This window comes from Cricetulus griseus, chromosome 2 (genome assembly GCF_003668045.3).
Source record: "Cricetulus griseus strain 17A/GY chromosome 2, alternate assembly CriGri-PICRH-1.0, whole genome shotgun sequence".
In the NCBI taxonomy this organism is placed as follows: domain Eukaryota; kingdom Metazoa; phylum Chordata; class Mammalia; order Rodentia; family Cricetidae; genus Cricetulus; species Cricetulus griseus.
Genome location: NC_048595.1, coordinates 20,579,602 through 20,607,134, shown reverse-complemented (window position 1 = coordinate 20,607,134; position 27,533 = coordinate 20,579,602). Strand labels below are relative to the sequence as shown.

The following is a 27,533-nucleotide window of genomic DNA, read 5'->3' as shown; positions in this document are numbered from 1 at the left end:
ATCACACTGATTTCTACGTGTGCTGATGTTTGCAGGTGAAGAAAGCCAAGATGCAGGAACCAGGAGAACAAACTTTAAGGTATTTATAAAACTGGCTTTGTTTAAATGATGTGTCTTCATCTTTACCATGTGCTGGTTAGTATAGGGGTATACTTTGTGTTAACTACTGCCTTTTTGGTTTTCACTGCCACCTTTACATTTAGAAATTACTTGGCATCAGATTAAAATTTCTCTTCAAAATAGGATTGATTAAACACCTACACTAGAGATGAGTTTGGGCAACTTGGGAAGACCCTGTCTCAAAAAAGCAAGGAAAAAACTACTTCCAAAATAGCTTTTCCTTTAATACATACACAAGACTTTTGTTGTTCTTGTTATGCTTTCATTACTTATTAAACAGTGTGTGGTGGGTTTATTTTATATATATCAGGCATTTATGGAGAAACTCATAAATGAAAAATGGTATATTCTTTGGTCAAATGTACAGTATAAGGAAGGAGAGACCAAAATAAGGAAAATATAAAGAATTTGGCATTAGTTATCAGTTGAGTATGTGATACCCTAGATTTTGGTTCCACTCCTAAAAAGGAGGTGTCTTTCTAGCACCTCATGTTCTGTCTCCAGTGGCATTTTTTTTCCCCAAACCTCCTGTCGGTTGTTCACTAATCATCTGAGCCAGTAAATGCATCATTTCCAACATACGGATTTCAAGAATGCTATTTTTACCACCATATAGATGACTACAGGCCGTTTACCTGGCAACTGCCACTCTGGCCACGTAGCTCATGCTCCCATTTTAAATTTCTAGCATGTTTTCTTTATTACTGTGGGGTGGTGGCGGCTCACAATTTGGGAGACAGAGACAGGTAGACCTCTGCGCTCAAGGCAGCCTGGTCTACAGAATGAGTTCAGGACAGCCAGGTCTACACATAGAAAAACTGTCTAGAAAAAAGCCAAAACAAACAAACAAAAAAACCACCACCACAACAACAAAAACCTACTACTGTACTCTGTCCCTTGAAAATGTTAGTTTTCTCCACTCTTCCTGTGCTTTGCTTGCCAGCAAAAGTACATCCTTGCTTGACCCTAACTGTCCACCTATTCTATGCATATTCCCAGTCTGCTTGCCAAGAAAACCACAGCTTTGTCACCTATTCTGTGCATATTCCCAGTCTGCTTGCCAATGAAACCACAGCTTTGTTTAAACCCAGATTATTCATCTGTTCCCTATCAACATAGCACTGGAAGAAACAGCACAGAACTGTACTGGCTCACCCTGGTTTCCATTCAAATAGGCACATAGACACCCTATGTATCTCACTTCCTGGTGTCCAAACTCATCTTATGTCTTTCGTCCTTTCATCTTTGCCTCCTGTCTTCTCCCTTTCTACTTCACTTCCCACTATTTTTATTCACTCAGCTAGGGTACTTGCCACCTAATTCAAAGAAAAATTAGACATTAAAAAAGAAGCATCTTGCTTCTTAGCAAATCTATTGTGGATACTTTCTGCTTCCTTTTCCTGGGAAGTCAGTTCTCCTGTGTGTTACAGAACCTGCCAACACTGTCTTTTCCTGCAGTTCTCCCTTTTCCTTTGGTGAGTTTTAAATCCATGGCTAAGTATCCTTAACATGAAATTTGCCACTTACCCCCTCTTCCCTTGATAAAGTCTTAGTGTGTAGGCCATCCTGGCTTTTATCTTATGACCCTTATCTTCCTGAGTACTAAGATTTAAAGACTTAAGCCAGCATGCCCAGCCTTAATCCTTCCCCTCCATCTACCACACCAGGGATTGAATCCAGGGCCTTGTGTATTTTAGGAAGGACTCTGTCACTGAGCTACACCCCATGGCCCTTAAAAACATTTTCAGAAATGTAATTCAGCATTAGTGTGTACATGAACTTGTGTGACCACTGACACCATCCTCTCTTTAACTTTTATTGTCTTCCCATGTTGAGACTTCATACTGTGAGACCCCCGAAAAACTCAAGTATCCGGGGTCCCAGGCCACGTTCTCGGTCACCCCAATCACCAGGCGGATTCGAGAGCTTGCTGCAAACTGCACGAGGCTTTATTGTAATTTAACGAGCTAACCCCATGTTAGCTCGGGTCTTTCACCCACCCACCATGGCGGATGGCTAGCAAAAGACGGCTCCTAGGGGCTCCCGAGAGATCTTATAGGATAGTGTAAGGGGAGTGTCTAGGGGTACACACAGGCTCACGATTGGTGTGCCTCTTGGCTTGGAGGGCTTGCCCTGTGTTGATTGGTCAACTGGTTATGGCCCATAGGCCCTCCCAGGGTGGTTGCTGTGCTCTCTACGTCATTGCTGTGCCTTGCTGTGCCTTGTCCATAAAGCACACCCAGGGTCGTAAAGCATAGCGCCACCAGCTAACTTCTGATTGGTTCCTTGTCACGAGACAGGCATCTGACTTTCTAGTGACTAACTTCTGATGGGTTCCTTTTTTTTTTTTTTTAAGATTTTATTTATTTATTATGTATACAACATTCTGCATATATATATATATATATATATATATATATATATATATACACACCAGAAGAGGGCACCAGATCTCATTACAGATGGTTGTGAGCCACCATGTGGTTGCTGGGAATTGAACTCAGGACCTTTGGAAGAGCAGCCAGTGTTCTTAACCTCTGAGCCATCTCTCCAGCCCCCATTCTACTTTCTAGTTTCGTGAAATTAGTCTGTGGGATTGACTATTCTAAAAACTTCATGCAAAGGACTATAAGATTGTATATATAATAAAAATGACATATATATATATATATATATATATATATCCATCCTTTTTGTAACTTAGTAATAGTGTCTTTATGGTGTGTCTCTCTATAGCATGTATCAGAATTTCTTTCCTTTTAAAGATGAATCATACTTCTATTTTTTCCTTTTTTTCTGTCAGTCATTGATACTTGACAAGAGTTCTGTTGAATAAGAAGATATTTGAGCTGTTTGGTTTATGAAATTTGAGTGTTTTTCTTTTTTTCATTTTTATTTAATTTAATTTATTTATTTATTTTGGTTTTTCGAGTCAGGGTTTCTCAGTGTAGCTCTCTGTAGACCAGGTTGGCCTCAAACTCACAGAGATCTGCCTGCCTTTCCTCCTGAGTGCTGGGATTAAGTAAAGGTGTGCATTACCACTACCTGGCAGTCGTTTTTATTTTTTAAGCAACTTTTTTGTTAAGCAAAATTTTACATTTATATGTTCTGAAAGTACTGCTGTCAGACAGTACATAACTGTCTGGGACAATCCACTATCTTGCTAGTATATTTCCAATCTGCATTTTCAGTTGATTCATGGAGGGGGATTTTGCTATAATAAAATTCTAGAATCATACTAGAATCAAAGGCCTTTTAGAACTAGTGTGCCCAGTGTGTACAAGGACATATCACTTCTAAGATTCAAGATCTAAAAATAGTCTCCAGCAGTGACTTTAACTTTGAAACTGAAGAGTTATCCAAGTACATAGAAAAGAAACTGAAACTAGGATTGTAGTTGGAAATGTGAAATTCTGGCCCAGTTTCAAGTTCTTTGTGTGAATTCTATTTAAGTGGATATGAGGTGGGACTCAGAATTCAGGGCACTACGGTTTAGCCCTGAATTGGTTGTACCAGTTTAACTAGTCCATGACATTTCTTTCCTTTCCCCTTTCATTTCCATAGTTATAACTTGGGTAGTGAATTGCTGTTCCAAAAGTGTAATTGTTTGAGCAGAGATAAAATTGAAATTTGTTTGAGAATTTAAGTTTAAAAATTTCAGGGCTGGAGAGATGGCTAAGCCATTAAGAGCATTTGCTGTTTTTAAAGAGGAACAGGATTTTGTCCCCAGCATTCAAATGGTGACTTACAACTGTTTATAACTCCAGTTCCAGGGGATCTGATGCCTTCTTCTGACTCTATAGGTACCAGGCACAAACACAGTCCACATACATGCATGCTGGTAAAACTCTCATATACACTGAAAAAGAAAAGTCAGTAGGTTTTTGTTTTTTTAATGAAATGTATTAGGCATGGGCTGCATGACTCTAATCCCAGCATTTAGGAGGCAGAGGCAGGTTGATGGTTGAGTTTGAGTCCAGATTGGTCATTATATCAAATTTTAGCCCAGCCAGGGATTCATGATGAGATCCTGCCTATGAATGAATGAATGAATGAATGAATGAATGAATGAAGTTTTAACATTCAAAATATACCAGAAGAAAATTCTTTATTAATTAATACTTTGATATTAGAGGTTAGCTTCACACGTCATATGAGAGCTTTAAATGTTGCTATGTAGAAACTGCTTTCATTTCCTATTAGGCATTTTTATCCTCAGATGTAGAGTCTCTGGCACAGTGACTTTTACCTCTCCCTAGGGAGAAAGAGTAAAGCAGGCTTCTGTCAGGGGGCATAAATGTGGGAAGAGTACATGGGCTGGAACCAAGAAATAGAACAGCCATGGTTACTGTGTGCTTGTTATGTCTGGACTTAGCTACTTGTTTTGTATTGCCATTACCCTTATAACCCAGTGAAGTGGGTTCTGTTAGTATCTTCCTGACAAGTAAACTGAAGCCTAGAGATTCCAGTGACTTGTCCAAGCAATACAGCTAGTTATTGAAAAAGTAGATTATGAACTTGGCACTCCAGCTGTAGAGCTTACACTTGATAATAAAGGTAGCTTTTTTTTTTTTTTTTTTTTTTTTTTTTGGAGCTAGGGTCTCACTGTGTTGTGCAGACTTGCTTTAAACTAATTTTGTAACCCACACTGGCTTCAAACTTATGATAATTCCACCCACCTCAGCATCCCAAGTACTAAAATTAGGATTGAGTCACCACATGCAGTTAGAAGCTGTACTCTAATCATGATGCTATTGTGGTAGGAAGTGATGGAATAATGAGACTTAAAGGCAAAGAAAAGGAGGAAAACATAAAGGACTCAACTTGGAGTCATCTCCATCCCAGAATTTTAGTGGTATGCTCGCAACCTTGTAGTTTCCAATGTAATGACTTATTCTTCCTCATTTATATGACTTATCTATTAGAGCTTCTCTTAACTTCCTTAGGGTTAATTTTTAAAAAGCTATAGTGCTTGCTTAAGACATTTGTCACTGATGCTACAGGTAGGTAAGTAGATAGACAGACAGATGGAGCTAGTGTACCGGGCATTAGCTTTGTTGGTATTAATTCTGTCTCTTTGTCTCAGGTACTCTTGTGGCCTTGAGCTCCTGATCTTTCTGCCTTACATCTCCCTAGTGCAGAATTATTAACTTTTATTAATAATTCTTTTGAGAATGGTTTTAAGGTTCAGAACTCCTCCTTGGGAACAAACATTTAACTTTTAAAACCTTCTTCAAATTAAGATTTGTGGCTGATGATGACCCCCTCTCTCTAATCAGACATCTCCCTACTTTGTTATACTTCTAACCAAAGTGCTCTCTCTTTCAAAATTGCCAAAAGAATAGATTTCATATGTGTTTACCACAAAGAATAAGCATGTGAGTTGGTGTTTGATAGCTAACTTGGTTTGCATTTCATAGTGTGAACAAACCAACACATTACATTATGAACTATCCGTATACAATGTATATAATATGTTTAAAGTGACAGCACTGTGTTAGATGCCCAGGGTCGTTTTAATGTGTGATCTTAGAGAAAAATATTTGACGTGTTCGTGACTTAGCTGGGGCTTCCAAGTGATATAAAATTTCAAGGGGTCTAGGGATATGAAAAAGAACAGTCAAATGTTGAAGCTACTGGCCCTGGCCTCCCTTCTTTCAGCTTAGTTGCTAAAAACCAAGAATAAGGAAATCATCTAGATTTACTTCTTACTGGAATAGTCTAGAAGGACATAAATTTGAGCTTATCCTTTTCAGTATTGCAGCAACTCATTCAGGGCTAATATGTTTGTTTTGGTTCTTCTAGTCAAGTAAACAACCCAGATGCCAGTGATCAGAAGCCTGAGACATCCAACCTTGCATCAAATCTTAACATGTCAGAGGAAAGTAAGTACCATGTTTTATGCACAGGGGTTGTGGTATTCCTCTAACCAAGGGATGTTATTCTTGTATAATAGGGTTTCACTGAGTGTCTGGGTTGTCCAGGATATCTAGAAGGCTCTTCTCCACATGTTCATACATGTACTATGATAAGCATCATTGATGTACCAGCTGAGGACAAGTCTCAAGGAATCTGCTCATCCAAGGACTCAGTGACTTTATTTTTGGTTGGAGGTTGAATTTCTAAAAGTAGTAGCATTTCATTAAAATTTAAAAAGCTTGTGGCTAATGCTGAATGATCCTAAAAGAGAATTTAAACAAAAACAAAATAAAACCAAGTAATCCTGCCTATCAATCAAATGTTCATCCTGAACCCCAACCTTTATTTAACTCAACTCTCCCTCTTCTCTATAAATGTATACACATAACTAAGCATTGTTGGCTGTAATTACACACTTGACTGAGTGGGTACTCCTCGTCATAAACACAGGGCCTCAGGTAAGTACTCAGTCTTGAGAAGCCTTCGTTTCTCTGCTGAGCGTTGCCTTTTGATTGACACCTCTTCTCCCAGAACATGAAGGCTTAGTCTCCCCTTTCCTCCTGCTTAACTGCTGTCTTCTTAAACAAAGCCCTACTCGGGAGGGAGAGTTCCCTCATTCACTACCCCACCTGCAGGCCTCCCTGTGTTTGCACCCATCCTGTCTTGTTTCCTCCTTGTTAGAACAGAAGAGTATTCTTGCTCTAGTCAAATTTAAATCCTTTTATTTGCATTCTGTGCCCCTCTGGCCTTCCCCAGACGTGGTGTGATGATTATCCCCACCTCCACTCCTGCGTCATCACAGTCTGTCTCTGAATTTTCCTTGTTATAAAGAGGTGTGCTCTGCTATCTGCTGTCTTTGGAAGGCAACAAAAGCTCTTTCCTCTGCATCTTTTGTGATTTATAGATGTTCTCTGTGTTTCATGATATGTCAGAAGTTCTGAAAGGAATTGCCTTCACTTGCTTCCCTCGGCCTGTTCACCCTTCAGCTGATTGACTTAGCTTCTGCTGTCTCTCTTCCCATGAAGCTGTTTGGCAAGGTCTTTTTGCCAGCCCTAGAAGACGTTTCTCTCTCCTCATAGTCTCTCTATCAGCCCATTTCCTCTTTTCCTCCTTGATGACCCTTCTTATAGCTGTACTTTGATGTTAGGAGACCTCAGATTTGGGTTCTAGGCTACTATCCTCTTCGGGGATCCTCCCATCCATTATATTACTTTACATTGTTAGCAAATTCCAAATTAATTGTTTTGAAACAGGGTTTCTCTTTGTTGTCTTGGATGGCTTGGAACTTATTAGATAAACTAGGCTGGCCTTGAACTCAGAGATCCGTTTGCCTCTGCCTCCTGAGTTCTGGGATTAAAAGCATGGACTATCTGGCCCAGCCTACATTTTTATTTCCAGTCTAATTTATTTCATTTGTGGATTCAACTGCCTATTTGAAATCTCTAGTGTCTGAAAACAGTCATAAGTAATATATAAGAAGCTTTTGTCTCTTTTTTTTTAAGATTTTATTTATTTATTTATTATTTTATTATGTATACAACATTCTGCTTCCATGTATATCTGCACATTAGAAGAGGGCACCAGATCTCATAACGGATGGTTGTGAGCCACCATGTGGTTGCTGGGAATTGAACTCAGGTCCTCTGGAAGAGCAGTTGTTGTTCTTAACCTCTGAGCCATCTCTCCAGCCCCCGCTTCTGTCTCTCTTAACTAATCAGATTTTCTCTTCACCCAAACATACCCATTTTAGGAAGTTGTATTACTGTTCCACCATCTGTTCAAATGTTCAAGTGACTTCCAATCCTGGAAGTCACCCTGTGCTTCCCTGGCTTCCTTATTCCATACATTGGATCTGATTAGAATGATGTTAGTTATACCTTCACTCTGCCTCATCCTCACTGCTGTTACTGTAGTCTAAGACAATAGACTACTTTTTAAATCCCCTATTGTATAATAACAGATGATGTGCTGGCTTTGTAGTAAACTCCAAATGAGTCTGTCATTGGAGAAGGTAGATAGGATTTGAGCACCTGCCAGCAGAGAGGAAACCATCTTGTAGAATTTGAATGACCCTACCTTGTGTTCTGTAATGGATAAGACTTTCACACCTAATTGATATTGCCTTCATTTCTGTCTGAGTATATATGAAAGTGATCTTCACGTATTTAATAATCTTTTAAAGACCTCAAATAATGGCATTGGACAATATCGAGTGTTTTTTTTTTTTTTTGATTTTTCGAGACAGGGTTTCTCTGTGGCTTTGGAGACTGTCCTGGCAATCACTCTTGTAGACCAGGCTGGTCTCGAACTCACAGAGATCCACCTGCCTCTGCCTCCCGAGTGCTGAGATTAAGGTGTGTGCTACCACTGCCCCGGGGGACAGTATCTTTTATAATAAATTCACACATATTAATTTGTCTTACTCTTGGGTATGAATTGGCCCCTCCTCTCTTGACTTTTCCTTTCTGTGTGAGTCACTCTTTCAGGGAACCTAACTAGATAAAAGCCAGTGGTTCATCTTCAGTTCATCTTTGCAACAGAGCAGCTCCTTTTGTGATATGGAAGGAAGTCTAAACAGTTCAGGAGTCTGGTCAAAAAATGTGTGGTGTAGCTCTGTGTGTAATAACTGAAGCGGTGCCTCATAATGTGACCCAAGCTCTCGCCCCAGCTGTGACCATGAGGACCAAGCTTTCATAGCAGCTTTTTCCAGGGAAAGTCAGGGAGGGCAAGAGGACACCAGGTGGAAAAGTCCTTCACTACATGGGTCTCAGAGCCTCTGCTTGGCCAGACTTTGGGCCTCATACGGAAACCTGTTCCTGTCTGTGCTGCTGTTAATTCTGCATAGCGACAGCAATGGTTTCCAAATGAGATTAGACACTTCTACCAAATCTGTCTCACAAGTGGTTCCTAGGCCTTTTCACTAAGAATAGGGTAAGCATCCTGAGTCTAAAGACAAAGAAGAAGCATCATTTGATTTCTTAGATATGGGTTTGGCTTTCTAAGTTTGTCAGTGAGTATGGCTGAGAGCCTAGGGAATTTGGCTTCATAGATAGTTTAGTTATGAGAAAGTGGGGATTAGTTGGTTTATCTTCAGATCTTTACTGTGTCCATCTTTCCCCCTCTATCCTGTCTTTCTTCTTTTACTGCCTCTTAAATTCTGCAGACAGGTCTATAAACAGAAATGAGGTATTTTCTGCTATGTAGTCTTTGGAACTTTTTGGCATCCAGTCTGTATATGCTTTACTTACTTTAAAGGACTATATAGTAAGATATGTTTTCCATTTGATTTTTTTAAATGTTCTAACTTTTTTACCTGATAATATCTTTCTTTCAGTTATGACATGCTCCGATTACATCCCTCGCCCATCCAATGATTATACCTCACAAATGTACTCTGCAAAGTAAGTTGAATAATTATTTCCAAACTTTTCTCTAAGCTCATTGCAAAATTTAATATTTAACTATTTTCACCTCCCTTGTTCTCTATCCTCACTCCAGTTTTTATCACATCTAAATAAAATCTCTCATTCTTATAAAAATCAGATGGTTGCTGGAATAGATTACTATTACATGGGAACCCACTCTAATCGAGTAGGCACTCAAAATGTAGAACACTGATCAGAAAGCATGTTGGTGGTCTGATCATTTCTCTTCTCTGCATTGACATATGGGTCAGTAAAAGCAACTCAGATGGCTCCAGACTGGCAGCTACAGGTGGTTGAGCTTGAAATGAGACAAGTGTGATGGGTTAAAGTTACAAAGCAATCATTTTAGGCCTTCACAGCATACGGTCAGTGTTTAAGACCAACCAGATTAGTCATCTTTAAGGTGGGTAGGGTGTAGGCAGTGTTTTTACCGAGTTGCAGTTGTGTATTAATGAAGACTGGATCTATCCATATGTAGACACATATAGCTGCGCTCATTAAATCAGGAAGTGCAAGCCGGTTTAATGAGCAAATGCCAGTTTCATGAAGAAATTAGTAACAGAGGTGAGAGATCCCTGAGGCTGTTACGAAAAGGAAACTGGCATTTTTTCCCTTGTTGTACCTATTTACTTATACCTTTAGTTAAAAAAATAAGCTTACTAAGAATTTCCACATTCTGATGTTAATATGAGTGTCTTCTTGGGTCAGTCATTCTCATGTTGTTTTCTTCCATGGTGTGATTAACACTGTCCTCTGTGCCATAGGAATGTCCACTCTTTTGACATGTCATCTACAACTGTACTAGGTCTCGTGCACAGCTATCCTGGGATGAATTAAGCCTGCAGGCCACAGATTGAGCACACCTAGATTAAACACTAAGTGTGAAACACATGTCAACTCTTCAGGCTTTCTGATATCCAGGTTGTACTGTGTTAGTTTCAAAGACTAGCAAATGAGATAATGCACCTTCTCCTTTCATTTTTGAAATATTCTGACTCTAGCCTGGTGATGTTATCTGTAAAGACATAACAGCTCTGCTCTTGCCATTCTTTGTTCAGAGAGTCCGGGGCCTTCCTGTTGTTTCTGGTTTGTTCCAGCCTGACACTCAGGGCTGTGCCCCTCTCTTTCTACTTTTGCGAACTCCTTTCCTTTCTGAACTCACCTCCCTTTCTCAGATTGGTATCGCACTTTGCTAGATAGGAAACCCTTGCTTACCTTTCTGTGTTTCTTTGCTGGGGCTGTGCTCTTGTCCTGGAATACCCCGTGTCTCGTTTGTGTGCAGCTCACCCGCTTGCCTCATCTGCTGCTTCTTTCTAGCCTTCTTTTCTTATCTGCTTCTCCCAAAGGTGATTTTTTTTTGGGGGGGGGGGGTGTTTTCGCTTGTTAAGGCATAGCCCTCCTACCCCATATTTTAATATTAAGACTTTTATGGTATATAATAACACTTTTTCTCACAACATAATATGACAAATAAAATAAATAGAATCTACATATAGGGTATAGTAGAATGGATAAACTGCCAAGTCATAAAGCTGTCTTGGGGGTTTTACTGGTGAATTTGATTCCCTGGCTGTCCCTGGTTTGACTGGCACCAACTAGTGGCAGCATGCTGAAGCTTAAAGTGATTTCTGGGGTCTATTGGTTCCAGTTTCACAGATGAAGAAACACAGGGTTCTAGAGCACACCTCTACTCCCTGCTTTTCCTTGCATCAGCCTCACCTCCCTTGTCTTAGGACTGCAGTTGGCTCAGTGCTTAGATGAAGAGTAAGCCAGCTGCTAATTCTGTCCTGTCCATTCTTCCATTGTTCTGACATGTTGCTTTTGTTTTGTTTTCTGAGAAAGGGTCTTAAGAGGCTTGGCCTTAAACTCACTACATCGTCAAGGGTGCCTGAATTCACTCTGTAGTAAAGGATGACCTTGAACTCCTGATCCTCCTACCTCCACCTTCCAAGTCCTAGGATTACAGACTTGCCCCACAATACCGAGTTTATGTGGTGCTAAGAATCAAAAGCTCTACCAACTGGGGAAGTGCTCTACCAATTGACTATGTCCCCAGCCCAGATTTTTTCATTATCCAAACATAAGGTATAAATAAGTAATCCTCATTTGGGGGATTAAGTATCTCATTTAGGGCCTTGCATGTAATACAGTTATTTGTAGGGTAATAGCTAGAACTTGGGAAGATGTTTGAACTATTTAATTTTTCATAAAATTATTCCTTGGAATAATGGAAAAACTTGTGTTTTCTGACCATAATAAGAGTTATTTTGCCTTGGAAAGTTAATCTCCTCATTCCTGGATTCCTTGTCTTAGTGATATTAACTGTTACCCATTTTCATTAACTAAAATATGGAAGTTTTCATTTTCTGTATTTTCCTAGACCTTACGCACATATCCTCTCAGTTCCTGTTTCTGAAACTGCTTACCCTGGGCAGACTCAGTACCAGACACTGCAGCAGTCTCAACCCTACGCTGTTTACCCTCAGGCAACCCAAACATATGGACTACCTCCTTTTGGTAAGATACCTATTGTGAGCAATTCTTAAGAATGTTCCCACCAGTCAGAAACTTGGGTTCCTCCTCAGTAAGCAAGCAAGGCTGACCAGGAAGGAAGAAGATGCATTATTCTTTATAGGCTATTTACTCATTAAGTGTGTGGTAGACGCTGTGTTTACAGCTTTCCATCATTATTTGCTTACTTACCAAAACCTGATTATTTCGTTCTCTGTAGCCGCCCCCCTCCCCCCCACACACACACACCTCTGGGGTTTGTGCTCAGGCCCTCTCTGTCATGCTAAGCTCTCTGACACTAACTATGTTCCCCAAACTTTAGTTTATTGAAACAGAATCTTTGCTACATTTGTTCAGGCTGGCCTTGAACTTGGCTGTGTAGCAAAAGCTAGCTTAGAAGTTTTAGTACTCCTGCCCGGCTTCCTGAATACTGGGATCTCAGGTGTGTGCCATCACGCCCAGCTAGATGCTTGGAATCATTGGAAAACTGAGCAATTACCATTGATTTGACTTACTTATATAGGACATAGTAGCATGCTAAGGTAAATGTAGTAAATATATTTTGAGGTTACCAATTTCTGCTAAAACCACGTAGTCTAAATAGTGAGTAGATTACGTCTCATGGTAGGTTGTTATATATTGTTTATCATTGCTGTTTTCTGTTTTTTTGTTTTGACCAGTTTCTCTCTCTCCTCCCCTACTTCTCCTTCCCAAAACTGATCAAATGTTGCTCTAATGAACCAAAGTGCTTTTAGATTGGAAGACATCTGAAGCCATGTGCATAGGGAGTTGTTTTCATTAGTTTTATCTCTTTTGGATATAAACTGTAAATCGAAATGATTTACTAGAGGTTAGTTTGAGGGTGAGCATTTAATAATATCTATGGCAAGTTTTCTACACATGTATAAATTGATGGATACGTACAGTGTGTATTATTGCTCCTCTCTTCTATCCCTAGTTTTAAAATTATTTTAATACTAATTTAACTTTATATGTTAAAAGTTATGTTTGGGGCCCTGGAGAGATAGCTCAGGGTTAAGGGCTCTGGAGAGATAGCTCAGGGTTAAGAGTACTTATTGCTCTTGCCAAGGACCCAGGTTCAGTTGCCAGTGCTGACTGTTCACAGCTTTCTCTCTGTGACTCAGTTTGAGGACTTCGGTCCCCTTCTACCTCCTTGGGCACCAGGCATGCATGTAGACATATGTGCAGGCAAAATACTCATACACATACATAAATTTAAAAATGTTTTTAGTTAAAGTTATGTCTTTGAGATTTCATTAAAACAAGCTAAGATTTTTTGTTGTTGTTTTTTTTGTTTTTTAATCTTCTAGAGAAGTTATTCCATAGATGCTGGGTGTTTTAATGTGCCTGTTTTTAGTTTCTCCACTCCTGATTTTCCTGGCTTACTTGGCCAGTGTCTTGTGTTACTGACGGTTGTCTAACTTTTAGGCTTCTTAGCCTTCTCTGGCTTCTTGGTAAATGCTAAGAAGAATTGTGGGTGTTTGTGTGCTATGTTGTTTTGCTGTGCTGGAGATCTGTCACATAGCCTTTTTTACACTACACAAGCACCCTACCTCAGTCCACAGACCATTTTATTTTCTCTTGTTTTTTGAGACCGTGTTTATAGCCATGCTGACCTTTAATTCTAAATCCTCCTGCCTCAGCTTCCCAAGTGCTGGAATTATAGGTATGTACCACCATACATGGCTCCTAGGAGGTAATAATTCATCTACTTAACTTTAACTCTAAGCTCCATGAGGATCCCAGTCTGTTCTGCTCACCATTGCAGCCATCTATTCTCAGGGTGCTCTACATTAAAAAAAAAACTACATTGTAGGTGCTTAGCATTAAAAAAAAATTATTTATTGCCTGTCAGTTGTGGCACACACCTTTAATCCCAGCACTTGGGAGGCAGAGGCAGGTGGATCTCTGTGAGTTTGAGGCCAGCCTTGTTTACAGAACAAGTTCCAGGACAGCTAGCTCTACACAGAGAAACCCTATCTCCAAAAAAAAAAAAAAAAAAAATCAACCAATAAATAAATAATAAGCTCCCAAGGTGCTCTGTGTGTCCTTTATTACAGTGTCCTTTATAGTCATTGCTTTAAGTAGAGCTCTTCTAAGAACTTTAAGAAAGTATTATGTTGCCGGGCGTTGGTGGTGCACGCCTTTAATCCCAGCTCTTGGGAGGCAGAGGCAGGTGGATCTCTGTGAGTTCGAGGCCAGCCTGGTGTCCAGAGCAAGTTCCAGGACAATCTCCAAAGCAATACAGTGAAACCCTGTCTCGAAAAACAAATAAAGAAAAAAAGAAAAGATAAGAAAAAAAGAATTATATTACAAAGAATAATTGGTAATGATGACTATCTGTAATCTATTTATTGTAGTTGGACGCAAGAGAAACTTAAACATTACATAGATTATCTTGTGAATAAATGAGAGAGAAAAAATTGATTATTTTGACTTGATTTGACTTGAAGTAATATGTGGGACTTACTGGTAAACGATTTAGGTTAGGGGCAGTGTATATGTTAGTTGTATTTTCTTCTGTTTTTTTTTTTTAGGAAAGTATGCCAGATGTTTGCAATATATTTGCACACATGTATGAGTGTGTGTGAAGTGCAATGTGTGTGTGCATGCAGATGCATGTGCCTGTATGTCCAGTCCACTCAGGTCAGGTCATTGAGTACCCTTCTCTGTCACCATGTCTCTTCCCTTTGTGGCCCAGTCTTTCCTGAACCTGGATCCTGCGCTTTGGGACAGGCTGGCAGTCAGCAATCCCCAGTGGTTTTTCTATCTCTGCCCACCCTAACCCTGAAACCAGGCACATACTGAAGCCATGCCTAGATTGTTACATGGGTGCTGGGATGCAAACTCAGGTCCTCATAACTGAATAACACAACACTCTTAACCACTGAGCCATCTTTCTGGCCCCTATTCATAATATTTCTTAAAGTTACTCTATCTTTTCTGAGTTTTGTGTGCATGTGGCTGTGGGTGCATGTACAGGTGAGAGTCCGTTCTCTGCTGCCACCTTGTGGGATCTGGGGAAATCAAACTCAATGTTGTTAGGCCTGCTTGTGAGTGCTTCCACCTGCTGAGCTATCTCAGCCTTCTGTTTGCCTTTTTGAAACAGGGCCTCACTTGAGTCAGACTGGCTTTGAATTCTGTGTGTATTTTGAATCTGGCCATTGACTCCTAATCCTTCTGCCTCCACCTCGTAGATGCTGGGGACAGCAGGCATATGCCACTGTACCCAGCCTAGTTTTACCATGTCTTTACAAATCATTTGCTTGGGACCTGCCTTTAACAGTCATTTTCTTGGTACCATCAGGATAACCTAGGAGGTAGAGGCTCTTGAAGTACAAGTGTGACAACCAAAGTTTGATCCCTAGAACTCATACATAGGTTGAAGGAGAGAACCAGTTCTGTAAAATTGCACTCTGATACCCACAAATGTGTGTGTGTGAGTGAGGGTATAGACACATGAGTGCAATGCTAATGAAAATAAATACTATTTTATCGGAATTTAATGCATGGCTTTCTTTGGTATTATATTTATTTAGATATAAAAGTGCTTCTTTTTATGATTATTTTTATTTTCAAGACGGGGTTTCACTGTGTATCCCGGGCTGTCCTGGAACTTGCTCTGTAGACCATGCTTGCCTGGAACTCATAGAGATCTGGTTGCCTCTGCCTCCTAAGTGTTGGGATTAAAGGTGTGCCACCACCACCTGGCAGAAAATGCTTCTTTTGAAGTCAGAGCTTTAGTAGGTTTGTTACCTTGTGCTATTTTCAGGTTAACTAGTCTGTTAATATGTTTCATGTATAAGTAGACTTTTGAAAATGTCTGTTATAATTATAGCCAGCTATAATGACTTACTTCTATAATTATAGTACTCAGGAAATAGTACTGCCATGAGTTTGGTCAGCCTCAGCTACAAGAAACCATACCCCAAAAACAAAACAAAACAAAAAAATCACACACACACCAACAACAAACCCTAAATAAATAAATAAACTTTCATTATAATTATATTTTTAAATGTTTGCTGTAGCTGGGCAGTGGTGGCTCGTGCCTTTAATCCCAACGCTCAGGCCAGCCTGGTCTATAGAGTTCTAAAGAGTTCCAGGACAGCCAGAACTGCATGGAAAAACCCTGTCTTGAAAAACAAAAACAAAAAAACTGTTCACTGTATCAAGTAATATGGGACTTCTCATTTTTATATTATTGTGTCGTTTAATTCTTAAGGCAGTGTTTAGTGGTAAGTAGTAACATTGTCCCCTTTCAGCAACAAAGTCATAAAGTTAGTAAGTGCTTACTTGGGGTTAGGGTTAAGTCTGTGTCTGAAATTCTCCTAAATTTTGGTCTGTATCAAAAAGATGGTCTCAGAAGTCAGCTTGAAATTAAAGTGTCCTCTTTAAAAAATATGGGGGAAAACTAGAAGAAATGTAGAAAAGTTGCTAGGGGTAGTCTTTACTCATATTCTTCCCAGAGGTATAGGAAGTCGGGTGATGGGATGGGAAGGGGTCTGGAAGCCTTGTGTCTGCTGAACTGATTAGTGAGTGAGGCTGTTTTACTTTCAGAGAAAAACACCGAGTAGTGGGAGTTGGCACTGGTCTGCTTATTTTGAAAGAACTTTGATGTGAGGTGGAAGACTTAATGATGTGAATTAAGAGTTCATTCCATTTCCTGAATTAGATTCGGTTCTAGTGATTCATCAAGTGTAACTAGAGATACAAAAATTTATTAACAGAGATACTCACTGCAGCATTATTTGTAGTAGTAGGAACTTAGAAACAGGCCAGGCAGTGGTGGTGCACACCCTTATTCTCAGCACCTGGGTAGCAGAGGCAGGCGGATCTCTGTGAGTTTGAAGCCAGCCTGGTTTAGGAATCGAGAGTTCCAGGACAGCCAAGGTTACACACAGAGAAACTCTGTCTCAGGAAAAAAACAAAACAAAACAAAACAAAACAAAAAAGAACTTAGAAACATATACATGTGCATTAGAAAAGCATATGTTAAGTTGCAGTGTGTCCATAGAATGGAAAACTCAGTAGCCATCATAATTTATGGTCTTTTTTAATGTTTATGAAGTTGATTTATTTTATTTTTTATGAGTATGTACTTTGGCTCTATATATGTGTATGTCCCACATACATGCTCGGTGCCTGTGGAGGTCAGAAGACAGATCCCCAGTGGAGTTAAAGACAGTGTGAGGCACCATGTTGTTGCTGGGAAATGAACCTAAGTCCCCTGCATGAGCAGCAAGGCCACATCTCCAGCCCCAATTTAATAGCCTTTCAATATTTATTTTTTGTGTTTCTGGCATGGTATGATAGCACATGCCCATAATGTTCATACTCAGGAGGACTGGTCCACATGACAAAACTTGGCCTCAGAAAGTGAAATACTAAGTAATAAGGTTAACAAGACATTCTTACTTGATGCATTGCTTTAATACTATGTGTTAATAGACATGTTCACAAATCTAATTTTAGGGTCTAAAACTACTTGCTAAATACAACCACATTGCTTACAATAAATGTGGAAATTATTATAACATGTAAATGATAATTAACTTAACAAAAATACATAATGCCAAACCACCAAGAATCATAGCACTTGAGTCTTACCTTTTACATGCAAAATATAAAATAATGGCCCGAGGAGATGGTTGGGTGGGAAAGAGTGCTTGCTTCTCAAGCATGGGGATCTGCGTTCTGATCCCCAGCACCCAAGTAGAAAGCCAAGTGTGGCAGTGTGTATGCCCGTAGTCCACACACTGGGGTGGGGGACAGAGGCAGGAGGATCACTAGGGTTTGCTGGCTGTCAGCCTAGCTCTAGGTTCATTGAGAGACCTTTCTCAAAGAGAATGGTAAAGGATAGGACACCCTGAGAGATGTGGGTAGTTCTTCTGCAGTCTATTAATGTAGTTAAGTTTGGATGATAGAGATATATATAACTTTTTTTCTAAGTTTTCAAGATTTTTTTTTTGTTTTTTTGAGACAGCATGTTGCCAGGAAGCATAGGCTGGCCTTGAACTCACAATCTACCTGTGTCAGCATGCTGAGCACTAAGATTATAGGTATACACCACCACTCACTCAGCTAATTTATAGTTTTCAGGGTTTTGTTTTTTTGAGGCAGGGTCTCATGTAGCTGAGGATAGCCTTAAAGTTACTATATAGCCAGGAATGGCATTGAACTTCTGATCCTCTTGCCTTTGCTGAGGTTATAGACATGCACCACCATGCCCACTTTCTGTGGTGGAATTGAAACCAGGGCTTTTACATATGCTAAGCAAGCACTTTACCAACTGAAACACCTCTGGGGCCTGTGTAATATTGTTAATCTTTTTTACAAAGCAGGCACATCTTTCCCTAATCTAGGAAACAAGGTTTATAAAGTAATCAGTCTAAGAAAAAGATATATCTAAGTATTTAGAAAACTTGCTTATTTCATTGGTAAGTGAATTTTAACTGACATAGACCATCTCCCACCTTTGATAGTTTGAATTTCTTGTTGTACACCTACATCAATTTTTCTGTATGACAAATACTCCAGTTTGGTGCTGTTAACTCTTCTGAATCCTAGTCAATTGCTCCAGCTGTTGAGATACTACCATTGGGGTTTTAGCAAAATTTTTGTTCCCATGACCCCATCTTCCATTTCTTTGAGAATATATTTGCTTGTGGTGTAAGTGGGAGAATCAGTAATTTCCTCCTACAAGCAAATCTGTTTTAAACCTACCAGTTTTGGTATTTGAAGCATAGCCGTGCTCCTCGGCCCCATGTGTTGTTTGTAATTGGTCCACTTTATCTGATTCAGGTGCACTGTGGCCAGGTATGAAACCTGAAAGTGGTTTAATTCAGACTCCATCTCCAAGTCAACACAGTGTTCTTACCTGCACTACAGGGTTAACCACAAGCCAGCCAAGCCCAGCACGTTATTCTTATCCCATTCAAGGTAAATAGGCATGGGGGTGTGTGTGTGTGTGTGTGTGTGTGTGTGTGTGTGTGTGTGTGTGTGTTATTTACATTTTATCGTTTTTTTTTTAATTATTTTTAATCTGCCCAAATATCCAAACAAACTGGATGATACAGGAGCACTATCTTCTAAAGTAAAAGGAATGGCATGTGTTTGTGCATGGTTTTTGTGTCAGGCAAATCCAAGGCAAAAGTGTGGTTTGTAAGTAGCTTAGGCTTTGAATGTGAGCTGCTTAGAAGAAGCCTTCTCTTTTGCATGTTAATATACAGAAAGCTTCTTTTTATTTTGTTCTACTCTGGTCTCAGTGACATCTTCACATGTAAGTTGGCGACTCCTTGAGTCAAAATGTGGCTGACTTCTATGTGAATCGTCAGTGAAATGTGCGATGTAGACTGCTTTTCTGCTGGTGGCTTTGTGATACCCACCCCTGTTTACTGCTTCTTGGTGAGAGTATTTCTTTTGCTCAAAAAGGTGATTATCAGGCTGAGGGTGCAGGTTAGTGGTGGAGTGCTTGCCTAGCATGTATGAGGCACTGAAATAACAACTTTACTTTCCTGAGTTCTTTGGAAAGGTTAGAATTTTATAATCAAGATGAGTACGAAAAAGGGGATATTTAATTGCCTATTCTCCCAAATCATTGTTCTGTAGTGGAAAGCAATGTCCATGTACCTTGCTTCTCATCTGTCTCCATGCTTCTGTTTTTGTTATTTGTTTGTTTTATAGCTTTTTAGATTTCAGTCTTTATAAAATAAACTCTAAAGGGATGAGTACAGGCACCCAAAACCTCTGTAGATAGGAACCTTGCTGATGGAAGAAGACTTCATTTTAACTCTTTTCTGTTGGGAATTGTTTGGTTCAATAGGAACAGCTCTAGGCCACTTTATTCTTTGTTTGGTGGTTTTTGTTTTAAGATTTAATTTTATTTGCATGTGTGTATATGCATGTGCATGAAGGTACCCATATGGTGCTTACAGAGACAAGAAGAAAACCTGGAGCTGCAGTTATAAGCTGTTGTGAACTGCCCAACGTGGGTGCTAAGAACAGACCTCAGGTCCTCTGGAAAAGCAGTGAGTGCGTGCTCTTAACCACCGAGCCATCACTCCAGCCCCTACTTTGTTCTTCAGACCTGTGTCTAAGCTACCCTTACCTCCAGTTTTCAGTGTCCCCTCTCATATATTTCATCCTTTCTTTGTTCCTGCCTCCCTGTTTTCTTTCTTTCTGACAGGAGCCAACCAGGAGGAACAAAGTTTAAGGACATTACCCAGGCTCACCTTGAACCTGTGGGCCTAATAAAAGAACCTCTTAACCCAGCCTTTTGAGGCCATCTGGGAGTAGCACACACCACCATTTTTAACTTTGATTTTATCATTAGTGTTTTTCTAAGTTATAGGCTTTTGGGATCAACGGTGAGGTAATCAGGTCCCTCTTAGGGATACAGATAGGTCATGAAGGAAGAGAAGGGGGAGTAAGGATTCTCTTCCCACTGGGGTATAAAATCTCTCTTCTGTAGTTGTGTCTTGAATTTAACATTCGCTTCTCTTCCCTTGGAAAATAAGTGGCATCAACTTTGGAGTAAGTCAGAAGTCATTGCTATGATGGTCATGAAAGTATCTGTTGAATTTCATTAACTGCTGTCCTTACCTGTCATGTAATATATATATAAATTTTTTTCCCTTTGATTTTGCTGTTTTCCTTTGGTTTTCTGTTGGTAGTAACTGCTGGTGTTTAGTAAGTACTTACTATGTTCTCAGCCATGGCCAGGTGTTACTCATCTTCACAATAACCCTGTAAGTACTATTAACCCCATTTTTCAGATGGGTAACCTAAGGCACAGAGAATCTAAGTAACTATTCATAATCATCAAGTAAGTACTTTATTCAGGATGGAGTTGGAACATTGTAACTCTAGAGCATGAGTGTAATTTGTCTTTCAAGGTTGAAATCATGGTGTCAGTATCAATTCTCACAAACTCGAGGAACTAACAATCTAACTTTATTTTTCCTCCATTTACCTTTCACAAAGTAGAAATTTTACGGCATCAAGTTGTTCATTTTTAATTTTATGTTTTGTTTTGTTTTGAGACAGGGTTTCTTTGTGTAGCCCTGGCTGTCCTGGAACTCCTCTGTAGACCAGACTGGCCTCAAACTCACAGAGATCCACCTGCCGAGTGCTGGGATTAAAAGCATGCTCCACCATTGCCCGGCCATTTTTACTATTTAATCTGAAGCAAAAGTTTTTAGGAAAACATTTGACTAAAATGATATATAGGCATTATTAGTGGATTGAAGTACTTGACATCTTCATAGTAGCACCTCTCCCCTGCTTTCTCTTTCCTTAGCAGACACTGATGTCTTTGGACTCTCATTTTGTTGACAATACCTAGTAGTCTTTGACCAGGAGTTTTCCTTTCATTAGCAGACTTTTTTGTTTGTTTGTTTGTTTTTTGAGACAGGGTTTCTCTGTGGCTTTGGACTAGAACTAGCTCTTGTAGACCAGGCTGGTCTCGAACTCACAGAGACCCACCTGCCTCTGCCTCCCGAGTGCTGGGATTAATGGTATACGCCACCAACGCCCGACTCATTAGCAGACTTTTAAAAAAAGATTTATTTGTTTACATGTATGAGTGCTTTGCCTACATGTCTGTGTATGCATCACATGTGTGCCTAATCCAGCAGAGGTCAGAGGAGGTTGTCAGGTCCCCTAGAACTGGTGTTATAGAAGGTTGTGAGTCATGATGTGGGTGTTGGGAATAGAACTCAGGTCCTGTGCAAGAACAGCAAGTGCTCTTAACTACTGAGTCATCTTTCTGACCCCTTTTTAAAACTTGTGTAGCTGGGTATGGGTTTGTGTATGTGAGTGCAGATGCCCATAGAGGTGAGAAGAGGGCATTGGATTCCCCAAAGTGGAGTTACAGGCAGTTAGGAGCTTCTTAGCTTAGGTGCTGGGAACCTAACAACTATCCTCTGTGAGGGTGGTATGTGCTCGTAACTGCTGCACCATCTCTCCATCCCCAGCAGACTTTTTTTTTTTTTTAAATATACTTTTAGATTTACAGAACAATTGAACAGAGTATTCACAGTCCTCATATATTTTGTAGTGCAAGGTTGGAGACAAGGAGAGACAGACAGGGTGGTTGACTCAGCAATGGCACAGGCCTCATTAGGGAAAAGAGCTGACAAAGAGTCTCTAGTATAACAACTAGAACTTATGGTCAGCTTATAGCTGGGATGGTTTAGGTAGAAAAGAAGGGAGAAGGGGACTGAAAAGAATTTTCAAGGTATGGATTAACGTCTCCCATGGCTAGCTGTATTAGGTAGGGTTTGATAGGGTAGGGAAGGTGAGAATCTAAAAATAAAAGTAAATAATTATTTTCTGAGAACCAAGTGACTTTAGTTCTTGGAATCATTATTGCTTAACTATTTACAAAACGATGTGATCATAGCTAATATGTACATCCTTCAATTCTCCTACGATTAGCATCTTCTTAAGTTTCTGAAACTACTTTGCCAGAGTACATTTCTCCTGAGTGTATAATTGAGTCCAGTCTCCAGGCATTAGTAAATAAGAGAATGCTGGGCAGTAGGAGAAAAGAGGAAGACAGGCCACACCCAAAGAAAGGGAAGTTGATCTGGAAGTGACTGCTGGGAGAGGTGAGTAAGCCATCTTCTCTCCCACGGGAAGTCATTTTTGTTCAGTCTATTCTGTCTCATGCCTGCTTAGGATAATATATTGTACTAGGCTTTTCTTTTTGGACCACCAACCAGCTCCCAAATCATGACAAGGAGACTTATTGTTAGTTATGAATGCTCAGCCTAGCTTAGGCTGGTTTGACTCTTTTAACTTAAATTAACCTGTTTCTCTTTATCTGTCTTTTGCCTCGGTGCTTTTTACCTTTCTTTCCTTCTGTATATCTTACTTTCACTGCTTCTCCATGTCAGGCTGGCTGGTGGCTGCCTAGCTTCTGGCCCCAGGTGTGTCCCTCTCTTCCTCATTCTCTTCTCTCATTCTTCTCTCTCAAGCCTAGATTTATCCTATTTATTCTCTCTGCCTAGCTCTTGGGCCATTCAGCTCTTTATTAGACCAGTCAGGTGCCTTAGGCAGGCAAAGTGAAACAAATGTAATGCCTTCACACAGTTAAAATAATATTCCGAAGCATAAACAAATGTAATACATCTTTACATAATTAAAGTGATGTTCCACAACAATATATTACTTACAGAACCTGGAAACTACCAGAAAGTCTTTTCCCACAAAATGATAAAATTGCTTAGGAGTCATCTATCTTGTGTACTATTGTTTGATTCTTCCTCTTGGGAAAATGGATTAAGCCATAGCTGAGAAGAAATTGACTACTGATGAGAAACAAATACCATCTATAAGTTATTAAATGCATTTCATTTAGTTGTGTTTAGGAAAGGAAGCCCTTAAAAGCCCAGTAATCACCCTAGGGCAGAGTACTGTAGATTGACAGTGACTGTGAGGAAAGAACACCAGGCAGAGAGTTGGGAATTTCAGGTGATTATCGACCACTGGGATTATAGACTCCTGAAAACATTGTCTGAACTCTTTTCTGGCCAAGCTCTTCAGGAAGCTGAGCTTACGGCAGGAGCAGTGACTGTTCTTGTCTAGACAGGCTTTCAGCACAGTGCCCTTCAGAAGGGGAGGAACCTGGTTCTGGTCTGGCCTGAGTTCTTCCTGCCGCATTTTCTCCTGTCTGTCCCTAGTGGAGGTTTGCTTACTGGCTTCCGTGGAGGACTTTGTCACTGGTCAGATTGGTTCTCCTGGTGGTGAACGCTTTGGGTGTGGATGACTGCAGTGGAAACCATGTTTCTCTGCTTAGCATGAGAAGAGTGCAAACTGGTGCCTCATAATACTGATTATCTTATCTGCTTGGGGAAAGCCCTGTGGGATCTGCTAGTCATGGAAGTCTGGGTTAGAACCTGATGGGTTCTGTTACAAAAGGATGGAAAACTTAATCTGATAGAATACAAACCTGACAAGATGAGATATAATATTTTCTGAGTTTTTGCAGGTTTATTGATAGTTTCTAAATAACAAATCATAGTGTTATTTAAAATGTACACACACACACACACACACACACACACACACACACACACACACACACACACACACACACGAGAACAAACGCCTTGATGCACATGTGAAGGTCTGAGGACAACTTGGGAGAATTAGATCTCCTTCTACCATGTGGTTCCTAGTAATCTAATTCAGATCATCAGTCTCGGTGGCAAGCACCATTACCTGTTAAGCCATCTTGCTAACACTTGAAGTGTTTTTGATCCACATTAATAACCCATTATTTGGGCATAGCAGTCTAAGCATTTTAGAGTTTGGAGAACTAGCTCTACTTCTCAAAGTACAAATATCACTCCAGAAAGACATAATTTGGGGCAAATGACCATAAACAATAATTCCACAGCCTAGGATTCACCAGAGCTCTACTGACATCAGGTCACTTGCAAGGGAATCATTCTTCAGCTTGTAGAAAACACTGGGATGGTTTGACTTAGTTCTGACTTTACTGGTGTCAGTGTGATCTGTGAATTGTGTATACATCATTCTAGGACTTGAGTAGAAAGAGCTGAGGACTCAAGTTGAAGCAAACATTCCAAGTGTTTTGGTCCTAATCATGTCTCACTGAGATATGGCATGCAAAAACAAAACAAGGGTTTGCTTTTTAAAAAATTATTATTGAAATTTATGTGTATGATGCTTTGTCTTTTGTCTGTGCAGCATATATGTGCCTGGTGCCACAGAGGCTAGAAGAAAGGTCTATAGTTGCATATGATTGTGAGCCATCATGTAAATGCTGGGGCTTGAACTCAGGTTTTGGAAGAGCAGCCATACTCTTCACCACTGAGCCATCTCTCCAGCGTCCAGCATTTGCCTCTCTAGCCAGTATTCTTTGTCTTTTCAAAGTTAAAACGGATTATTTCCCCTATCTTTAAGCCATTTACATGAGATCTTTAATTATCTCCTAATACTCTCAATCCTGTAGCTTCAAGCACAAATGCCAGCCTGATATCCACGTCATCTGCAATTGCCAATATTCCAGCAGCGGCTGTGGCCAGCATCTCAAACCAGGTACTGTGCCCCACTTGTTCATCCTCCTGAGTGTCTAAATTCACCCCACTTTCACTTCCTCTCTTATTTCCACGGTCAGCTTGCCCACCTAGGAAACAACCAGGAATAGTGTAGACTGCTGAGTCCTGTTGCTGTATGCCCTCAGAGCTCTCTGGCTTCTCTCTCTTTCTCTTGTTCCTTGCTAATCCTCCCTGGAATATGTATTTACCCCAAGCCCCAACCCTGTCTCCACTCGATGAAGGCCAGGGATTTATTTTTCTATTTTTGTTCACTTTTATGTTCCCAGAGCCTAGACAAACCCCTGTCACTCGCTTAAAGGACACTCATAAGTATTGTGGGCAAATAAATACTACCTCCATCCATCCTCTTATTGTTTGTGATTTGATATCTCTCTCTCTCTCTCTCTCTCTCTCTCTCTCTCTCTCTCTCTCTCTCTCTCTCTCTCTCTCTCTCTCGGTTTTGGTTTTTCAAGACAGTTTCTCTGTGTAGCTCAGGCTGTCCTAGAACTCACTTTGTAGACCAGACTGGCCTGGAACTCACTGAGATCCACCTGCCTCTGCCTCCCAAGTGCTGGGATTAAAGGCTGTACCACTCTGCCCATCTGTGATTTGGTGTTGATCACTGTTATATTACATGTGCTTAGATGATCACTATAGCATCTTCAGTGTTCAAGTTTGTTTAATTGTTAACATGCTCAGACTTTCTCTGCAGCAACTGCTACGATCATTGCTGTCTCCACCAACTGTTTTTTGGCTACAGTTTACCTTCTCTGATTGACCTTCTGCGTCTCACTGCCCTACTCTTGCTGTGTCTGTACTTTCTTAAGTGCACAATTACCTTGGGGTTGAGAGGGTGCTGTTTTGTTCTGGGTGGATGGGTTGTTATTTTGAAATAGGGCCTCACTATATGTACCTTTGCTGTTCTGGGATACACCATATTTCAGGCCTCAAACTTGCATTGCTCCTCCTGTTTGTCTACTGAGCTGAGTTCACATGCCACCACAGTGGTCCAATGTTTTTGCTGAATTCCTAGCTGTCCTCCATGTAGCCTGTGTGGCTCTTTTCTTTTTGGTCTCCTAAGGCTAGTGTCTATAGCTACTTACTTCTGAAGTGTGTTTGACCAAACTCACTTGTCAACTTAGATGATGCATCTGTACTCAGGTGTCTGCATTTTGAAAATCATTGATTTCTTGGGACCTACGACTAGGTAGGTAGATAAAGAAGACAATATTTTAGGAAAATAATTATGACTAATAGAGAAGAAAAAGCCTCTTGTGTTTATACCTCTTGTAATGGTCGTGTTTTCCTCCCTTTGGTCCACAGGATTATCCTACCTATACTATCCTTGGACAGAATCAGTACCAGTCCTGCTACCCCAGCTCCAGCTTTGGAGTCACAGGCCAGACTAACAGTGATGCTGAGAACACTGCATTAGCAGCTACCACGTACCAGACAGAGAAGCCTAGTGCTATGGTACCTGCACCAGCCACACAGAGACTTCCCTCTGGTGAGTGCTGAAAGCTGGATTAAGGACACTGCATCCAACAGCGTTTCCAAGTGATGGTAAAAATGATTTTGTTCTGGGATAAGTTGGTTTCCGTTTCCAAGTTTAAACTTTGCAAACAGACTGATGAGAAACTGGCAGAATGTCTGTAGACGCTGAGAACAGAAAAGTCCCAACAGTGAGAAGATGTTTCTAGTGCATACTCTGCCCTCCCAGTAAGTGTAACACACTCACCAGGGCTCTTCAGACTAAGGGTATATTTGTTGGAGGTTGCAGGGCTCCAGTTTTAATCCAGGCATGTCTTAGATTCCTGCTAGGAACTCAGAGCAGGAGTTTCTGTGTCTTAAATTTCCTTAAGATTCCAAGAACAGCTACAGTCCTTTCCCAGTTGTCCTAACATTTGACTCACAAGGCTAGACACTGCTTGTGAGTGGCACTGGGAAGCATGGCTCTGCCTGTACTGCCATCAGCAGCCTGAAGAGTTCCCTTCTACTTAGGGACTTCTCATTTGCATAAAACCTAATTCTTTATTATGCTATAGAACTTTACAATCAGCCAAAGTGAGCAAAATTTGTAAGTTAGTTAAAATCAGGGAGAGTACATGCTTCACAAGTGTAAGTGTGGGAATTAGAATGCTTGGGAAAGATTACACAGCTTCGAAGCTGTGACTCCTCAAGGGAGAACTGCACGTAGGTGGCTTTACAATGATTTTGTGTCTAAGCCACATTGCTCAAAGAATAAAGTTTAAAGAATAAACAAAACTTGCCAGGTGGTGGTGCACACCTTTAATCCTTGCACTCGGGAGGCAGGAGGCAGGAGGCGGGAAGTGGGAGGCGGGAGGCGGGAGGCAGAGGCAGGAGGATCTCTGTGAGTTTGAGTCCAGCCTGGTCTACAGAGCGAGGTCCAGGACAGCCTCCAAAGCTACACAGAGAAACCCTGTCTTGAAAAACAAATAAACAAACA

The 27,533-nt window shown here is 40.5% G+C and overlaps 1 protein-coding gene across 2 annotated transcripts in view; it reads left to right on the top strand.

The window, feature by feature from the left end:
* The window catches only part of Eya3 (EYA transcriptional coactivator and phosphatase 3), an 85,910-nt gene that overhangs the window by 29,787 nt on the left and 28,590 nt on the right, over positions 1–27,533 (top strand). The window contains exons 3-9 of one of the 2 annotated variants that reach the window (XM_027399526.2): positions 36–79; positions 5,926–6,005; positions 9,374–9,440; positions 11,845–11,981; positions 18,801–18,938; positions 24,982–25,067; positions 26,390–26,573. In XM_027399526.2, the coding sequence (XP_027255327.1) occupies positions 36–79; positions 5,926–6,005; positions 9,374–9,440; positions 11,845–11,981; positions 18,801–18,938; positions 24,982–25,067; positions 26,390–26,573 (736 nt within the window). The remainder of the gene's footprint in view (positions 1–35; positions 80–5,925; positions 6,006–9,373; positions 9,441–11,844; positions 11,982–18,800; positions 18,939–24,981; positions 25,068–26,389; positions 26,574–27,533) is intronic. The other variant, XM_027399527.2, reaches the window with a different exon arrangement.